The following is a 16,086-nucleotide window of genomic DNA, read 5'->3' on the forward strand; positions in this document are numbered from 1 at the left end:
ACGCTACACAGATTTATGGATATAGATGACAAGTATGGATGTCTTATAATAGGACTGTCATATGTAGAGTTACTGATTCATTACACATTCCCTTAGCTTCTTATGTTCTAATAGACTTAACATTTCTAGATCGAGATGATTTACAGCTATAAGTTACACACACATGTCTTATAAAAGGTTTGCCACGTGTGGACTTCCTGACTTCTTATATCTTCCGTCGTCTTTCTAAGAAACTTATGTTCTTATGTTCAAAAGACTTAACTTACTCTCTTATATTCTTCTGAGAGACTTTCCTTATGTCTAATGTACTTCTAAAAAACTTAATATCTCGCTCAGGTGCTCGGGTGCGCCAGTAAGGTCCCTGTTGGTGTTGGAGGACCGGCGCGAGGCCAGCCCAGTTAGCTCTATGCAGGCCACCCGGGCGGACTCACGCTTCGCCCTCCAGATGCGCCGCGGGGGAGGTGGTCAAGATTCACGATACTGTCCCTCATGCCTGGAGTGAGTATTAGGGAGGCAGAGTAATGTGCTCTTCTTGATGGTGTTTCTTTATTTTCTTGTATTTCTCTTTCTTCTCCGTCTTTCTCTTTCTTTTTTACGTCTTCCTTCTTCTTCTTCTTCTTCTTCTTCTTCTTCTGCTTCTTCTTCTTCTTCTTCTATTCAGTTACTCGTGCAGTTCTAAGCAAGCCTTCCTTTTCTTCCTCCCGCAGTCCCAGTACAAGTCGCTGCTGGTGTCAGACAGAACCACGGCCGAGGATGTGGTGCAGCTGCTGCTAAACTGTTACAGCAGGAGGGGATAACAAGACTTACTACGCCATCCATGAGGTGAGGTGATTGTAGTGGTGATGGTAATGAAGGGTAGATTAGACTAGATTAGATTAGATACATACATATATATACATACAGAGAGAGAGAGAGAGAGAGAGAGAGAGAGAGAGAGAGAGAGAGAGAGAGAGAGAGAGAGAGAGAGAGAGAGAGAGAGAGAGAGAGAGAGAGAGAGAGAGAGAGAGAGAGAGAGAGAGAGAGAGAGAATGACTGAAAATACAACAAAATAATGCGAAAAAAATTGTTGAACCAGTAAGAACAAAATCACTATATGAATGGCGACTTCAACATAGCGTGTGTCAATTTCAGGTTCGTCGGAGTCCTGAGTTCAGTGACCGTATGATCCAGGCCGAGGAGAGGCTGCTGGAGGTGAAGGCGAGGTGGCCCAGGGACAGACAGGCGGAGTTCGTCTTTGTCCTGAGGCGTAATATGGCCCAAGCTCTCTCCCTCCGCAAGGTAACTTAACTAATTAAGATCTTTTTATGTTGTTTGATACTTATTTAATCTTGATCTTAATGTTATGTGTGGATTGTATGATTTTTTCTTAGCTTATTTAGTCAGTCATTGACTACTTACAATTAAATATGGTTCAAGATCTCTCCCTCGCCAAGGTAAGTTAAGATATAATTCATTTCATCTTGATCTTAGAGTTGTGTGTACATTGTGTGTACACACAATGTACAGTTCTTTTTTTAGTTATTAAGTCAGTCATTTATTTGCTGACTGACTGACTGACTGACTGACTGACTAACTAACTAACTAACTAACTAACTAACTAACTAACTAACTAACTAACTAACCAAATAACTATCTAAATGACTGTCTTACTATATAGGCGCTTAATTAACTAACTGGCTGACTGTTAGGAGAATTACACACACAATCTTTCCAAATCGGATAAAGAAATAACAACAAAGATAACAAACTAACTATTTTCTTTTTGTTTTTCTTCTCCCACAGTTAGCATTGCGGACAACTGAGATAAAATGGCCAGGAGACGGTATAGGAGAGACTGTGGGCGGCCCCGTGACCAGCGCCCCGCCCTCACAAACCACCCAACCCGCCCACCACACCCACCACGCCCAACACGCCCACCATACTCAACCTACCCCATCCACACATCCCGCCCATCACCACCCACAGACCCATCACCCATCTCAACCCATCACACTTCCTAGGCCCGCCCACCAAGCCACGCCCACGACACAAGCCGCCCCTCCCGCGCGTCACACTGTACTTGAGGGCGCTGTGATAGACTGTACTGATGTGACGCCCAGAATGACGGCTATTAATAGGACAAAGCAAGCTCCTGTCACAGCCTCCGTCACCACCTCCGTCACCGTCGCCTCCCGTGTGCAGAGTGGTCCCCCCGCCCGCCCGCCGCCGCCCGTCACCACAAATATCATTCCACCTACTATCCATGCTCTTCCTAACGCCCACGGACTTTCAGCAACTACTCACGCCCATTCCAGCGCCGCCCACGGACCTCCAGCAGCTACCCACGCCCTTTCTACCACCCATGGCCCACCCACGGCTAATCACGGCCATCCCATCGCCGCCCACGGATCTCCAACAACTACCCACACCCTTCCTAACGCCCATGGTTCACTTCCAACTACTCACGCCCATTCTAGCACAGCCCAAGGATCTCAACCCATTATCCACGCCCACTCCAGCACCCACGGACCTCCAGCAACCACCCACACCCATTCCAACACCGCCCATGGTCCACCCACTAAACGCACCCAGATATCCACTCACGCAGCGCCACACATGTCCACTAGCTACTCTAATCAACATTCTCACGCCCACAGTCACGCCCACACAGGCACCAGGGACTCTGCTACCAACACTGAGGTGAAAACAGTGTCTAACAACAGCACGCAAACTGTTCTGTCCAGGAAAGTTGTGACACACCCACCCCCACACCCTCCCTCCACCCACCACCCCCACACTCTACCCCTAACCGCTCCACCTCCACCACCACCACCACCACCACCACCACCACCACCTCCTCCTCCTCCACCTCACCCTACACACACCCCAACCCCTCAGTCCACTTCTTCCTCCACTCTCCCCCCTAACTCCCCACCTCCAGTTACTCTCTACCTCACTGCCTCTCCTGCTTCCCCCCCTAATTACCCCCCACCTCCGCCCCCCACCGAGGAAGGGAGCAGTGCCCCCTCTATACCTCAAGGAGAAGAGGGTGAGAGAAGAGAGGATGCGGTGAAATCCTCTGAAGGACATCTTTGTTCCTTCACTCCTTCATCTTCCTTCTCTTCATGTTCTTCCTCTCAAACAAATACCAATATCTCTTCCATTATCTCCACTACCTCTTCCACTTCTTCCTCCTTCCAAACCACCGTCATTTCATCCTGTACCACCTCCTCTTCCTCTTCCTCTTCCCTCCCAAACAATGTCACCACCTCCTCCTGTACCTCCTCCTCCCCTTCCTCCTCCACCACGTGTAAGCATAACTGCCAACACTGCTTCTATATCTGACGGTGAGTGTGACGTGCATGGCGGTACGTGGCCTGTGCTGTGCGTGTACGTGTGTCAGTGTACGTGCTTCGTGTCTGCGTGTACGTATGTGTCCTTACTGTGTCAACGTGAAGAGAGGAAGAATGGAAACTTTCTTGGAATGGCAAATACTTCAAATGTATATATTCCGCTGAATAAAAAAAAAAAAAGAATATTGATTATATGTAGCGCGAATAGGAGAATGTGAACTTTGCAAAATGGAAGAAATAAAGAGAAAGAGAATGAAAATTTTCTTATAATGGCAAATGCTGGAAAAGTATATATATTCTGTTAAACCCAAAGAAATATTGATTCTGTGGAGTATGCAGAGGAAAATGTGAACTCTGCAAAATGGAAACAAGGATAGAAGCGAGTGAGAGAACGAATGGAAAGAAATGGAAAGTACTGAAAAATTTATACATTGTTAAACCCAAATAAATGTTGATTCTGTGCAATGTAGAAAGAAGAATGAGGAGCTTCAATATGAACAAAGATAATACAGTTATTTGGTATAGTATTCTGATGTCCTAAAGAGTCTCTACAGGCAAGTGGAAGTAGACACTGTATCCATAGAAATATTAATGAAACTACTTAAATTCCAGTCGTCAGTTCACTGTAAAAGAACCACAGACATATGCAGTGATTCACAGATATTACAATACTCAAAATTATACCCTTGAAAATGAGACACAGTGAACGAGTATAGTGTTATGATTCTTAGACTTCTCTCACTATCCTGTACAGTGCAAAGGGTAGATAGACTGTACCCTTGTAATGGTGAAATGGTGAATAGCTAGATCCTCGTCAGCTGAGAGGTTGTATGGTGAAGCTTCCCCTTGTATATGATGACCCTTTGTATATATAGTGATCCGGTGACCTTAGTAACACCCTGGCCTTCTATTGTATAGTGAAAAGGTCAGACAGATACTGTGAATAAAGGTTGTTTTGTAATATTTCTTCACCTCTCTATTTCTGAAGTGGTGTTACTGTGGAGAGAGGTGGATGTGAGTGCTGTGGTGATGTGTTGTGGAGTGAACGCAGTTGTGGTGGTGCTGAGTGGCGCAGAGGACAGTAGTGTGGTGGTGTGGTGGTGGAGTGAGCAGTGCTGTGTAGGGTTGTGGAGTGAATACAGTTGTGGTTTAGAGTGGTGCAGAAGGCGGTGTGTGGTAGTGTGGTGGAGTGGATGGCATTGTGGTAATGTGATGGACAGTGCTGTGGTAATGTGGTGGAGTAAACAGTGTTGTGGTGGAGTGTGGTAGTGTGGTGGAGTGTCCCGTGTAACAAGCAAATCACATCCTTTCCTTTTCTCAGCTTTATTTTATAACCAAATATGTATGTTTAGTGCTACGTACAGACAGACAGACACTCGCTCGTTCGGTGATGTGTGAAGAAATAATAATAGAGGAACTTGTACTAGAACTGAAATAAAAGTCTGTTTACTCTTTTTTCTCCTTTTTCTTTTTGCCTTATTGCTTGTGTGACTTTGTGTGTGTGTGTGTGTGTGTGTGTGAAACAAACTCATCAAGCATATTAGACAGATTCAAGCAAAGGTTCTATCAATTAGATAATAAAAATAAACAATGACATGATAAATGTTTAATGTACTGAGATGCTCTGTAAATACTAACCTCTTACAGTCCTTAGTTTATCCTTGTTATCGTGAGCATATAAGGTGAAATATTTCTAGAACTAAGATTTTACATTCCTAGTCTTCATTTATCCCTAAGTGACAAAATATCTCAAACTAAGATTTTACCGTTCTTATTTTCATCTATCCTTGTTATTATGAGTGTGAATTATAAAATACTTCCAAAAGCAGCCATACATTTCCACCAACACCGTAAAATTACAAGAAAATCTGTAAATAACCATGAAATGTGGTAGGGCACCCCGTAGAGTAAGTCAAATCTGGCACGCTTTCACCGTAGACTTTTTAGTGCTCGGGGAGTAACACTAGATTTGCGTTTTTTTTTTTTTTTTTTTTTTGTGTGTGTGTGTGTGTGTGTGTGTGCGTGTTTGTTTTGGCATCTGATAATATGTGTGTGTGTGTGTGTGTGTGTGTGTGTGTGTGTGTGTGTGTACGTCTAGGGCAGTTTCAGAATCGGTGAATGTGATAGTGGTGATGCTGTGAGTGGTGATAGTTGTGGTGGTTGTTAAGTATAATAATAGCTAAATCAAACAAGAAATACGAAAAATGTTACTAGAATTAAGTAAAGAAAATTAATAATTCTAATTATTACAGTAGAGAGTAAGAAGATAAGGAAGAATACGACACTGAAACGTTTATAAAAAAACAACATAAAAATACAAACTACTCAGACTATATACGGAAAACAAACCACAATATTTCAGAATACATAAACTACAAACAAACTCACAAAAAAATGAATAAATTAGTAAAAATAAAGTGAACACGTCTGAAAAATCAAAACCACAAAATAAAAAAAACACTGAACAACCACCAAAGCCAAAATACGAAGAAACAAAAAAAAAATATTAGAATACAAAAAACATAAAAACATTCCGAAGAAGCACATAAATAACAACAAAAAAAAAAAAATGAATGAACAGTACTGGAGATAGGATGGGACAACAAGATGGCGGAATAGCGAGCAAGAGATAGGAGAGACCAGGCGGGCGGCGAACGGATTCCTTTATTTTTCTCACAAATTACCCAAGATGGCGAGCGTGGAGAGACTTTACACTTTGTACAATGCAATAGACGACGCCAAAGACAAAGCAGGAGAGGTGAGTGTGGGGATTCAAGGCTTAAATAAGGAAATACGGAGCATGTGAAAAGTGGCGTCTGGCTGGGAGGAGGAAGCATTGATTTATTTGCAATATTTCTGATTTTTGGTAATGTGAGAGGTTTTGCTCTGAATGATGAGATTTGTGTGTGGAATTGTATTTTTGGTTGTGGGTCGGAGTGTGTGTGTGTGTGTGTGTGTGTGTGTGTGTGTGTGTGTGTGTGTGTGTGTGTGTGTGGGCGGGTTGGGTTACGTGTGTTTGGGCGTGGGTGGTTCAGAAGTAATAGACTTTTTTTCATTCTTTTCTGCTTTTTCCCCATTCCTGTCGCCCATTTGTAGTTTAGGCCCACATATATCAACATTTTTTTTATTTTATTTTTTTTTTTTTTTTTAGTGTTGGCAAAAACACTTATGTATTTATTTATATTTAGTGTTAGGTACTATGTCATTCTAGACCTGTGTAATGATTAGGTCATTTTTACTTTAGACTGTAAAGTATTTTAGCCATTTTCAGGTTAGACTGGAAGACATTTCAGACAATTTCAGTTTTAGCCATAAGAAAATGAATCCGCTTTTTAAACTAACCCTCAAAGAAAACTTACCCACTTTTATTCTAACTGCTTCGTACACATACTCCTTACGGTGTTGCTTGTGTCCCCAGCATGAGGCAGAGTTCTTGGAGATCTTGAGTGGGGTGAAGGGAGGGCCGGGGGAGAGGCGCCTCACATCCCAGTTTATCGCAAGGTTCTTCCGGCACTTCCCCAACCTCCAGGAGCAGGCACTCAACTGTCTCTTTGACCTGTGTGAGGATGAAGATGTGGCGGTGAGTGTTTGGTGGTGGTGGTGGTGTTTTTTGTACAAGGAAGGAAGACTTAACTGGTTTACTCACCTGGGTGGCTACCTTGGTACTCTGGCCAGTCAAGCAAGTAGAGGAAACTGCTTGTGAAGCACTATGATATCTCAAGAGAAAAAAAATAAATCAGGAAGAAAGGAAAAGTAAATGTTCATTAATTTTGTCTCATATGAAAGAACGTTGTTGTTTAAGACAGAAAGACTTGAGGACAAAAACAACAAATTCTGGAAAAAAAGTAAAATATACATTAATTGCCTCTCCCATGAAAGAAAAAAATGGTGCTACTAATGGTTTTGATTATTATTTGTATTCTTATTATGTATAAATGAAACAACCAGTATTATTCCCCCTGAAACATCCCTGAAATTAATAAATGACCCACACTCACAGATTCGCAAGCAGGCCATCAAGGACCTTCCCACATTGTGCAAGGGCAGAACAGAGCTGGTGCCCAAGGTGGCAGACATTCTGGCACAGCTGCAGCAGGTGGAGGACCAGGTGGAGCTGTCAACAGTACACAACTCCCTGGTCACTCTCCTCAAGACTGATGCTAAAGGTACAGAGATTTACTTTAGCTTTAGGAATGCTTTAGGAATACTCTTGTCTAGGCTGAGGTTACATTGTTTTATGAAGTTTCATGGGTGCTGTGCTGTGTCATGTGTCTAGTCTAAAAGTGTGGATACTAGCTCTAGCTTCTAAATTTAAGAATGTGGTGGTTATGTTATTATCTTGTTTAGACAGATTACACAATTTTGCCAAGTTTCACAGATGCTGTCTTAAAATTATTGAGCTGAATGTTGCCTATATTAATATGTTCCTAGCAACCATCTGGATTTTAAGGGTTAAGAGAGTATGAGTTTTTATTGTTATTTATTACCTACATATGCATAACACATTTATGATGTTCTCTTGTCTTAGATCTCATTATTTGTTTTCTCGTGTTTTTTCTTTCACACGACCGTAATCTCCCCCCCACCAAAAAAAAATTAAATATAAAACCAATACAATGCATGATAACCTAAAATTGACAACAAGAAACAACACAACAGACCAATAAAAATCATGCAATCTAGATAACAGTTAAGACCACCAGGTAATATTTTGTCAGTGGACTTTGCTCTCAGTCACTCACCCATCCCTCCCCTGTGCAGGTGCCTTGACGGGGCTGTTCTACCAGATCCAGCACAGTGAGGACGAGTTGGTGAGGGAACGCTGCATCCGTTTTGTGCATGCCAAGCTGCGTTCTCTTGGCACGGCAGTCTTCACGCCTCAGGTGGAGACGCTGATTCTCGGCGAGGCAAAGAAGGTGCTACAGGTAATGATCAGAAGAGAATAAAGTGGTTTGTTGTTTAATTTTCTCCTTATTTTAATGCCAATTCTCACTGAGGCCATGGAGATGTAAATAGGATCTTCACATTCCCTCTCAAAACAACACATCAAACCCCTCAGGCTCTCAAAATAACACATCTAATTTCCCAGTCTTCACATTCCCTCTCAAAGCAACACACCTCACCCTCAATCCTCACACCAGGCGGCGTCCTCAGAAGATGAGTTCTCCCTAATGATGGGAATCCTGCGGGACCTCAAGACATGCCAGTCCGTGAAGGGATACCAGCAGCTAGTGGACCTGGTGACTGAACAGGTGGATCTGACCCGACCTCTTGACCCGGCTGACTTGGAGAGTGTGCAGCGCCTTATTTCCTGCGTCAAGCAAGCCCTCCCTTACTTCTCAGTATGTTTTTATTGTTGCTTTTAATATATTTTATTTTATTTATTTATTTATTTATTTATTTATTTATTTATTTATTTATTTATTTATTTATTGTTATTGTGTTAGAATTCTGTGTATGTAGTAAGGACTTATGCATGTCTTGTAGATAAAGAGGATGTGTCTATTTTGTAAATTGTGCGGTATTTTTGTTCCTTTTTTTTTTTTTTTTAGATGCAGTTATTTCTGAAGGTATTTTTTGTCATGTCATTCTCCTTTCTCAACATTTAGATTTTTTTTTTTTTTACTTGTTTACTGGTTTTCCTCTTTTGCTTTTGCTATTTTTCTAGACCGACAATTTTCTTTATCATATCTGTCTCATCTCTACTATATTTCTTTCACATAACAATATTTTTCCTCTCTCTCTCTCTCTCTCTCTCTCTCTCTCTCTCTCTCTCTCTCTCTCTCTCTCTCTCTCTCTCTCTCTCTCTCTCTCTCTCTCTCTCTCTCTCTCTCTCTCTCTCTGTCAATTAACCCCATCCTTCCACTCGTCTCCACAGTCTCAGGTGCGGTCAACAGTGTACGTGGAGTACCTGTGGAAAGAGGTGCTGCCAGTCCTGGACCAGATAGAAACCACACTGTCGGAGGGCGGCTCACAGGGGACACCAATCCTCGATGTGCTCAAGATTGTTGCTGAACTAATTCCTCATGCTGGGAACCTGGAGGACGTGCCTGGAAAGGTGCTGGTGATCTTCTTCAAGCTCCTGGTGAGTTGTGAGAAGGTTGTGTTGGGTTTGTGTGTGTGGTGCAGTCTCAGTATCAGGGAGGTTCTTCAGGCATTGTAATTTGTGAGGAATTTTGGTGCTGGGGTAGGATTAGGCAAAGTAACATTGTTTGCTGTGCTATGCCTAAGCTCCTGGGATGGAGTACAAAGGTCCACAAGACTGTCCCTTTCCATCAGGGGCTGGCAGAGCTTAGAGTTAGATAAGAGGAGTGGAGTACCTTGGGAATAGGATTTAGTAAGATTACCCTGTGTACTTCCTTCACACTATGAGTAACGTGCATCTTTGTCCCCCTACAGGAAGTGATGCCCCTGCCACCTGAAGGAGATGCAGCTACAGAGGCTCTGGAGGGAGGAGTGAGTCTTGAGTTCTCCCGGGTGGAGTGCTTGTTGTTCACCTTCCACCAGCTGGCCAGACAGCAGCCAGAGTTCCTGAATGATGACCCAGACAGACTCAAGGACTTCAGGATCAGGTCAGGAAGAGGGTTCAGTTTGTTTGGTTCTTGTGAAGAGGGAGTGTTGGTTTGTTGGGTTGTCCTGGGGTCTGATTTGCAGGGCAGTCTCAGGCTGTGATTGTTGATTTTTGTATTTTTGATGTTATGAGTGAAATGTTTTTGATCTTTTCGTGATATTTGTGCTTTTTATCTTATGTTTTTTTTTCCCCATTATTTTTGTGTTTTGATTTTTGAAATGGTTTTCTTTTGTGTTTCTTTTTATTTACTAAGAAATTCACCTCAAAACACCAAAGAGTGTATTACATAGAAAAATTTATGTGTGAGTGGTCCCAATTTATGAACCCTTTATTTACTCCTGTTTTGAAGGAGCATAAGTCATTTGTAAACCACTGTTCTCCTGTATTTATTGCATTAGATAAGTACCATCACAAATACTACATGAAATTAACATAAGTGTAGCAGCATTTTGAGTTTTAGTGTCAGAAACATTAAACTTCTTTCCTGCATCCCCCATCAGGCTGCAGTACTTTGCCAGGGTTTCACAAGCATACCAGAAACGGCTGAGAGAAGCTCTTGCTAACAAGACCGGGGAGGAACTGAAGACAGAGGAGAACAAGATCAAACTCATTGCCCTCAGGACCACTGCCAATATCAACGTGCTCATCAAGGACCTCTTCCATCAGCCGCCCTCATATAAGGTACCCAGGTCTTCTAGTCTGTACTTTATGGCTGTTTCAGCACTCAGTCTTTTGTATTGTGTTGTGTGCCTCTGTGGACTGTTTTGAGGGAATGACCTTATGACCCTATTTGTTCTGCCCTCTGTCAGTCTGGTGCAGTGTTGCTTTCTTTCATGAACTGCTTTGAGGGGATGGCCTTGATAAAGGAGTTTTGTAAGAATATATAGACTGCAATAAGTTTGTTGGTCATGAGGCTTTAAAACCTATCTCTTAATCCATTCTTCTCTTGAGAAATAAATAGACTTACCAATTGAAAGGACCATATTTAGATACACTAATCATTTAAAGGTATCAGATTTAGATAGACAGACTCACCAGCAGAAAGAACCAGGGTTAGATAGACAGACTAATCTGCAAAATGAACCCTGTTTAGATCGACACACTAACCAATAAGTCCTTCATCCTCACAGGCAAACATCTCACTGTCATGGAAGCCGACCACATCAGGCGGCAAAGCTGTAACGAATGGTACAGAGAAGCGTCACCCGCCCATCACCTTTGAGTCCAGCCCCAACAAGAGCCAGAAGGTGGAGCGCCAGATTTACGCACCGCCCAGGGACAAGTACAGCCAGCGTGCAGGACAGTACTGTGAGTCTGGCCTGGGATTCGGGTTTTGGATTTTTAGTAGTAGTTGTTGTGTTTTGTTTTTATTGTGAGCATAGTTAGGGGTTCATGTTTTTAAGTAATAAGTGTTGAGGTTTATTTTGTTCATTTTATGGTTTTTTGGAGTTGTTTTATTTAATTTTCTTTGTTCTTTGCTTTTATGAGTTATTGTGTTTTATTTTGTTAGTTTTTGCTTTTTAGAATTGTTGTTTTGTTTTTAGGATTATTGTTGGGACCAGTGTTTTTTATTTTATCTGTTTTTTATTACCAGAATTTTGCTCTTCATTTCTAATTTAGGCTCATTATTTTAATTTTTATTCTCATTTTATGAAAATATTTTTTTACATGCAGCATATGATAACTTAAGTTTGCATATCTTACACACAGTCACATAAATGATGACATATACCTTGCCTCTTTATCCCATATCACACCAAGAACCAACTACTCTTAAACACACACACATCCCAAGAATCCACACAACAGTCACCACCTAAAACATTCCCTCACCTTCTATCCTCTATGGCATAAAATACCTTACATTTTTATTCCTTATGACATCAATAACCAATTACCCTTACAAACTCAATCCACACACCACAAGAATCACCCAATAGAGTCACCACCTAACACATTTCTCTCACACAGCTGGAGGAGGAAACTTCCGTGGGAGAGGGCGTGGGCGAGGCCGTGGCTTTGGCTACATTCCTGGCCGAGGCTCATCATACAGGGGCGGCTTCAGGGGACGGCGGGGAGGCTTCCGAGGCTACTGAGTGACCTGGACCTGCTGTGTGACCCTCTGTTGACCTGACCTGACCTGAGGCAATAATCACAGGGAGCAGTGTCGGTAAACTGGAGTGTGGAGTGTGTTGGACGGAATTATTGTAAGAGGAGAGTGAGTGGGGAGTGCTGGGAATGACGTGATATACTGTGGTGTGTGATGAGGCAGTATGGCGTTATGGTGTTGGTTAGCCCGGTACTCCTCTGAAGGTATCACTTTAAGACTTCATCCCTCTTCTCTCCTCGGATCATGGAAAAGCCCACTGGTTTTTTTTTACATTTTCTACTCCTCTTGATGCTTGCAAGTTCACGGTTACTGTTTTTTAGTGTTGGTGTAACATAAGGTACACTCCATCAGATATTTACAAGAATATTTAAATTATTATTTTTTTCACAATTAAGGCTGCTATCCGTGTGCATCAGGATGCACAGGAGTTAGATTTTTATGCAGTGTTTCTTATAATGTCATGAAAAAAACACATTTTTAAATGCTCTCCAACAGACAGTTATGTTAAGAATGATTAAGCTTTTTTTTTCTTTTTTTAGCATTTTACTCCAAAAAAAAAGACAATCTATGCCAACTTTTCTCAAACACAACAAAAGCAGAATTACTCTATCCTTTCCTTGACAATTTCACTCTAAACTAAGACTAACCTTGCTCACTCTACATAACACTCTTAGAGAATATTGGGATACCTTAATGCAATACAAATTTACTCTAAAAAAAAAACAATGTATTAGATGTTGTGGGTAATGTGGAATCTTTATTTTTTTCTGAATAGTGTGATTTGCAGAGGAGTTGTCTTGAATAAGTGTTGGGAGGGAGGTAAGACTTCTCTCATCTACTGGAACAAGTGACTGCCTTCTTGAAACATGTACAAAAATATCAAAAATTATGACCGATTAGAAGAATTATACATAGCAAAGAAGCCGTCAGTGATTACATACATCAAAGGGACCATTAACAGAGACTAACACTAACTGGTGTCTTGTAAATACACACACACATTGCTGTATTTCTTAATCTTAAATGGTTTACTAATGAATAGAGTGGTGGCCCCGAGTAGTGATGTTCCCTGAGAACTGTCGCATAGAGAGGAAGACTTGTGATAGCTTAGTAACATTTCAAGTTGATCCAGATTTACTAGACTGCACTTGAGAAAACGTAGATGATTCTTTCTTAGTGAGTAAGCAGCAAGTTCAGCTTCTTTTGATGTTTTGTATCTGCAGTTTGTGGTTATGAGGCCGCCAGTGTTTTTATTCGTTGTTTGCAAGTATTTGTTGTTTATTGTGTAACCCTCAAGCTTTTGCCTCAAGTAGGAAGCTAAGGATAAGAAAAAGAAATCCTCCTTGAAAATGATACTAAAGGACACAACATTTAAGAACTCTATTAAGAACAAGGCAACCAGCAAGACATCCTGCAAGAGTGATAAAAGGATTCCCAACCATCCCATCATGCTTCTCTTCCTCCTCCTCCTCCTACCACCACCACCACCACTACTACTGCTACTACTACTCCCTCGATGCAAGAAGACCTCCAACAAGGCAGCAAGGGTACCACCACCACCACCACCTCCTCCACCCCCACATGGGCAGAACCAAGTTAGACACCTGTACCTCAACCTTCAGTGCAAAATCACACCCAGTACACACAAGACAAGAAACAGTAGCTCATTTTTATTGACACTTCTTTTTCCAGGTGGTGTGAGGGATGCAGAGCTGATCTCCATCATTGAGTGATTAGTGTTTCTTTAGTTTCAGAGCAAGACAAGCTGGTGTGGTGTGGCAAGGCTGAGCTGCTTGGTAAGACACCCTTCCATTACTCTTGTAGGAATAATGACTTTGTATTGCCTTTCCCATGTACTTAAATCTGTGTGAAGACTCAAGGATTAACTAATGTCTTAATCTCTCCAACATGTGCAGCTTGCAGTGTGAGGCTGTTGGTAAGTGGATCTGTATGTACAAACTGTCTCCTGTTTACTGCTGATGCCTTTGGTTTTCAGCTTCTCTTATCTGCCAATGTAGTAGAGCATGCAGCATTCAGATATATGCACTTGTTGCTTTCATATCTGCTTGAAACCCATGTATGCATTTCTCTTGGATTTCTGTAGGACTCTTAACTGGGTTATTCTAGGCTCTAAACTTTGGATTTTTTAAGGGATTTTAGACTGAAAGTAAGGGGGATTCTACATTTTTTCAGAGATTGAATTGTTTCTGTGGCTGTAAATATTTTAATGGGCTGCAGACAATGTTTTGAGGGATTCTAGATATTTCTACTCCGGATTTTTTCTTTTTCTTTCTCTTTTTGAAGGTGTCTGTTCTTGTGGTTCTAGAGTATTTTTGTGTGAAGTTAAGGTTTTTCTGGTGGACTCTAGTAGACAGTACAATTCAAAGTATTTAAATCCTGGCCTGTGTTCCTAGTTCAGTCTTCATTGTCATAGTCTTCCATACTTTCTTGCCTCTTAGTTCACAGGCTCATGACAGTAACACAATCACACACATCCTCTATTGCCAATCTCCTCAGTCCCTTGAGGTTAGGTTAGCTTTAATATCCTCCTTCCTCTCACTCTCATTCCTCATACATTACTGTCTTTCTCTTAGCTCTAATCTCTCTCTCTCTCTCTCTCTCTCTCTCTCTCTCTCTCTCTCTCTCTCTCTCTCTCTCTCTCTCTCTCTCTCTCTCTCTCTCTCTCTCTCTCTCTCTCTCTCTCTCTCTCTCTCTCTCTCTCTCTCTCATCATTCTTCATACATTACTCTCTCCCTATCCTGTTGTCAGTACCTTATGATCTCACTTTTCAGCCACTTCTGTTCCTCATTAATTCCTTTTTCCACAGCTTGGGTGTTGGACTAAGTGGAGGTGCACCCTTAAATATCCACTACATCAATGGCTCACTCATTTAGCCCTTTCACTGCTACCTGGCACACCTTCCCTTAATCACAAATCACTGTGAGACATTTCTTCTTGTTCTCTTCTTCTTTTTCAGCCATCTCAAAACATTATCCTTGAATATCTACAACTATTATATCATTGACTCCCTCATAATCCTCTCACTGTCGTTTAGCACGTTTCCTGAATCACCAGCCACTCTAAGACATTCCTTCTTTATACTGACTAGAAATGGCAAAATTTAATCTTTTAACTCCTTTCTTGTAGATATGTATAAAGATTCATACTTTGATTTTATTGTGAAGTGTTGCATATTGCAGTGAAAGGGTTAAAAGAGAACTCTTATTAATTTCAATATTCATTCTCATTTCCAAGGTGTTCGTGGATGAGAGTGACTTGTGGTGGAGTGTGGTTGAGTGGTGGCCTATCCAGTAACCTTTCTGTTGATTCCAGCTGTCCTGGTGTAATCCTTTCAGCTCTTCCAGGTGCTGTTTGAAGTTGTCTGCTGTGTCCTGAGAGTAATAATTCTACCATTTCTTACCCGAGCAATAATATTAACTTTTTTTTATGTCTTCGTGTTTTGCTAATGTAGGGATGCAAACTTAATATTTTTCTTATTTTTTTTTTTTTTATTCACAGCTGTTTTTTTTCTGTGCATGGTTAGTTTTGTGTCAGGATTATTACTTTTTTTTCTTTTTTTTTCTGCTGGGTTTGATTTTGCAATGTTTCCAGCGTCAGACACAAAGACTCAAGGTTGGATACTGTGCGTAGCTATCTGGGAGAAGCTGGGAGAAGTAACACCCTACGTAGAGGGGAATGTCTTGTTTGTACGACATTTGTGACATAAAACCTAAAATAGTGCATAACTGGACCTTTTCTTCTAATCCCTTTGAGCTTAGAATAAGTAGAGAGGAGTGTGTTTTAAAATCATTAGTGGGAGACGCTCTGTGGTATTGCACTTGTGAAATAAAAGCTGAAGCAGTACTGTATAAAGATTTGTTTTTGTACTCCTTGATGCTTGTGGGAATAGATGTTAGAATTAAGAAAAAAAAGTAAAATGTTAATTGTGGCAGTGAAGGAATACTGCACTTGTGAATTAGAAGCTGTAGTAGTATAAAGCTGTGCTTATACTCCGTGATGGTTGTGGAGAAATGATGCTGTTGTTAGAACTAAGTAGAAGGAATAACTGAAAG

General features: G+C 41.4%; 3 protein-coding genes across 4 annotated transcripts in view; all 3 read left to right on the forward strand.

The window, feature by feature from the left end:
* Positions 1–611, forward strand: part of LOC135109753 (uncharacterized) — a 28,106-nt gene extending 27,495 nt beyond the window's left edge. The window contains exon 4 of one of the 2 annotated variants that reach the window (XM_064021356.1): positions 337–611. In XM_064021356.1, coding sequence (XP_063877426.1) covers positions 337–502 — 166 coding nt within the window. In that variant the 3' untranslated portion in view covers positions 503–611. The remainder of the gene's footprint in view (positions 1–336) is intronic. The other variant, XM_064021355.1, reaches the window with a different exon arrangement.
* A 62-nt stretch (positions 612–673) lies between these two features.
* On the forward strand, positions 674–4,785 carry LOC135109752 (uncharacterized). The gene is made up of 3 exons (XM_064021354.1): positions 674–822; positions 1,132–1,278; positions 1,783–4,785. Exons 2-3 carry the CDS (start codon positions 1,162–1,164, stop codon positions 3,322–3,324), a joined length of 1,659 nt encoding a protein of 552 aa, XP_063877424.1. The 5' UTR covers positions 674–822; positions 1,132–1,161; the 3' UTR covers positions 3,325–4,785.
* Positions 4,786–5,929: 1,144 nt separating this feature from the next.
* Positions 5,930–14,688, forward strand: LOC135109755 (apoptosis inhibitor 5-like). Its single transcript, XM_064021358.1, has 10 exons — positions 5,930–6,090; positions 6,751–6,912; positions 7,333–7,498; positions 8,094–8,257; positions 8,474–8,674; positions 9,211–9,417; positions 9,732–9,904; positions 10,404–10,584; positions 11,034–11,211; positions 11,875–14,688. The coding sequence occupies exons 1-10, from the start codon at positions 6,022–6,024 to the stop codon at positions 11,997–11,999; spliced, it is 1,626 nt and encodes a 541-aa protein (XP_063877428.1). The 5' UTR covers positions 5,930–6,021; the 3' UTR covers positions 12,000–14,688.
* The last annotated feature ends 1,398 nt before the right edge of the window (positions 14,689–16,086 follow it).

Source organism: Scylla paramamosain, chromosome 19 (assembly GCF_035594125.1).
Source record: "Scylla paramamosain isolate STU-SP2022 chromosome 19, ASM3559412v1, whole genome shotgun sequence".
Taxonomy (NCBI): domain Eukaryota; kingdom Metazoa; phylum Arthropoda; class Malacostraca; order Decapoda; family Portunidae; genus Scylla; species Scylla paramamosain.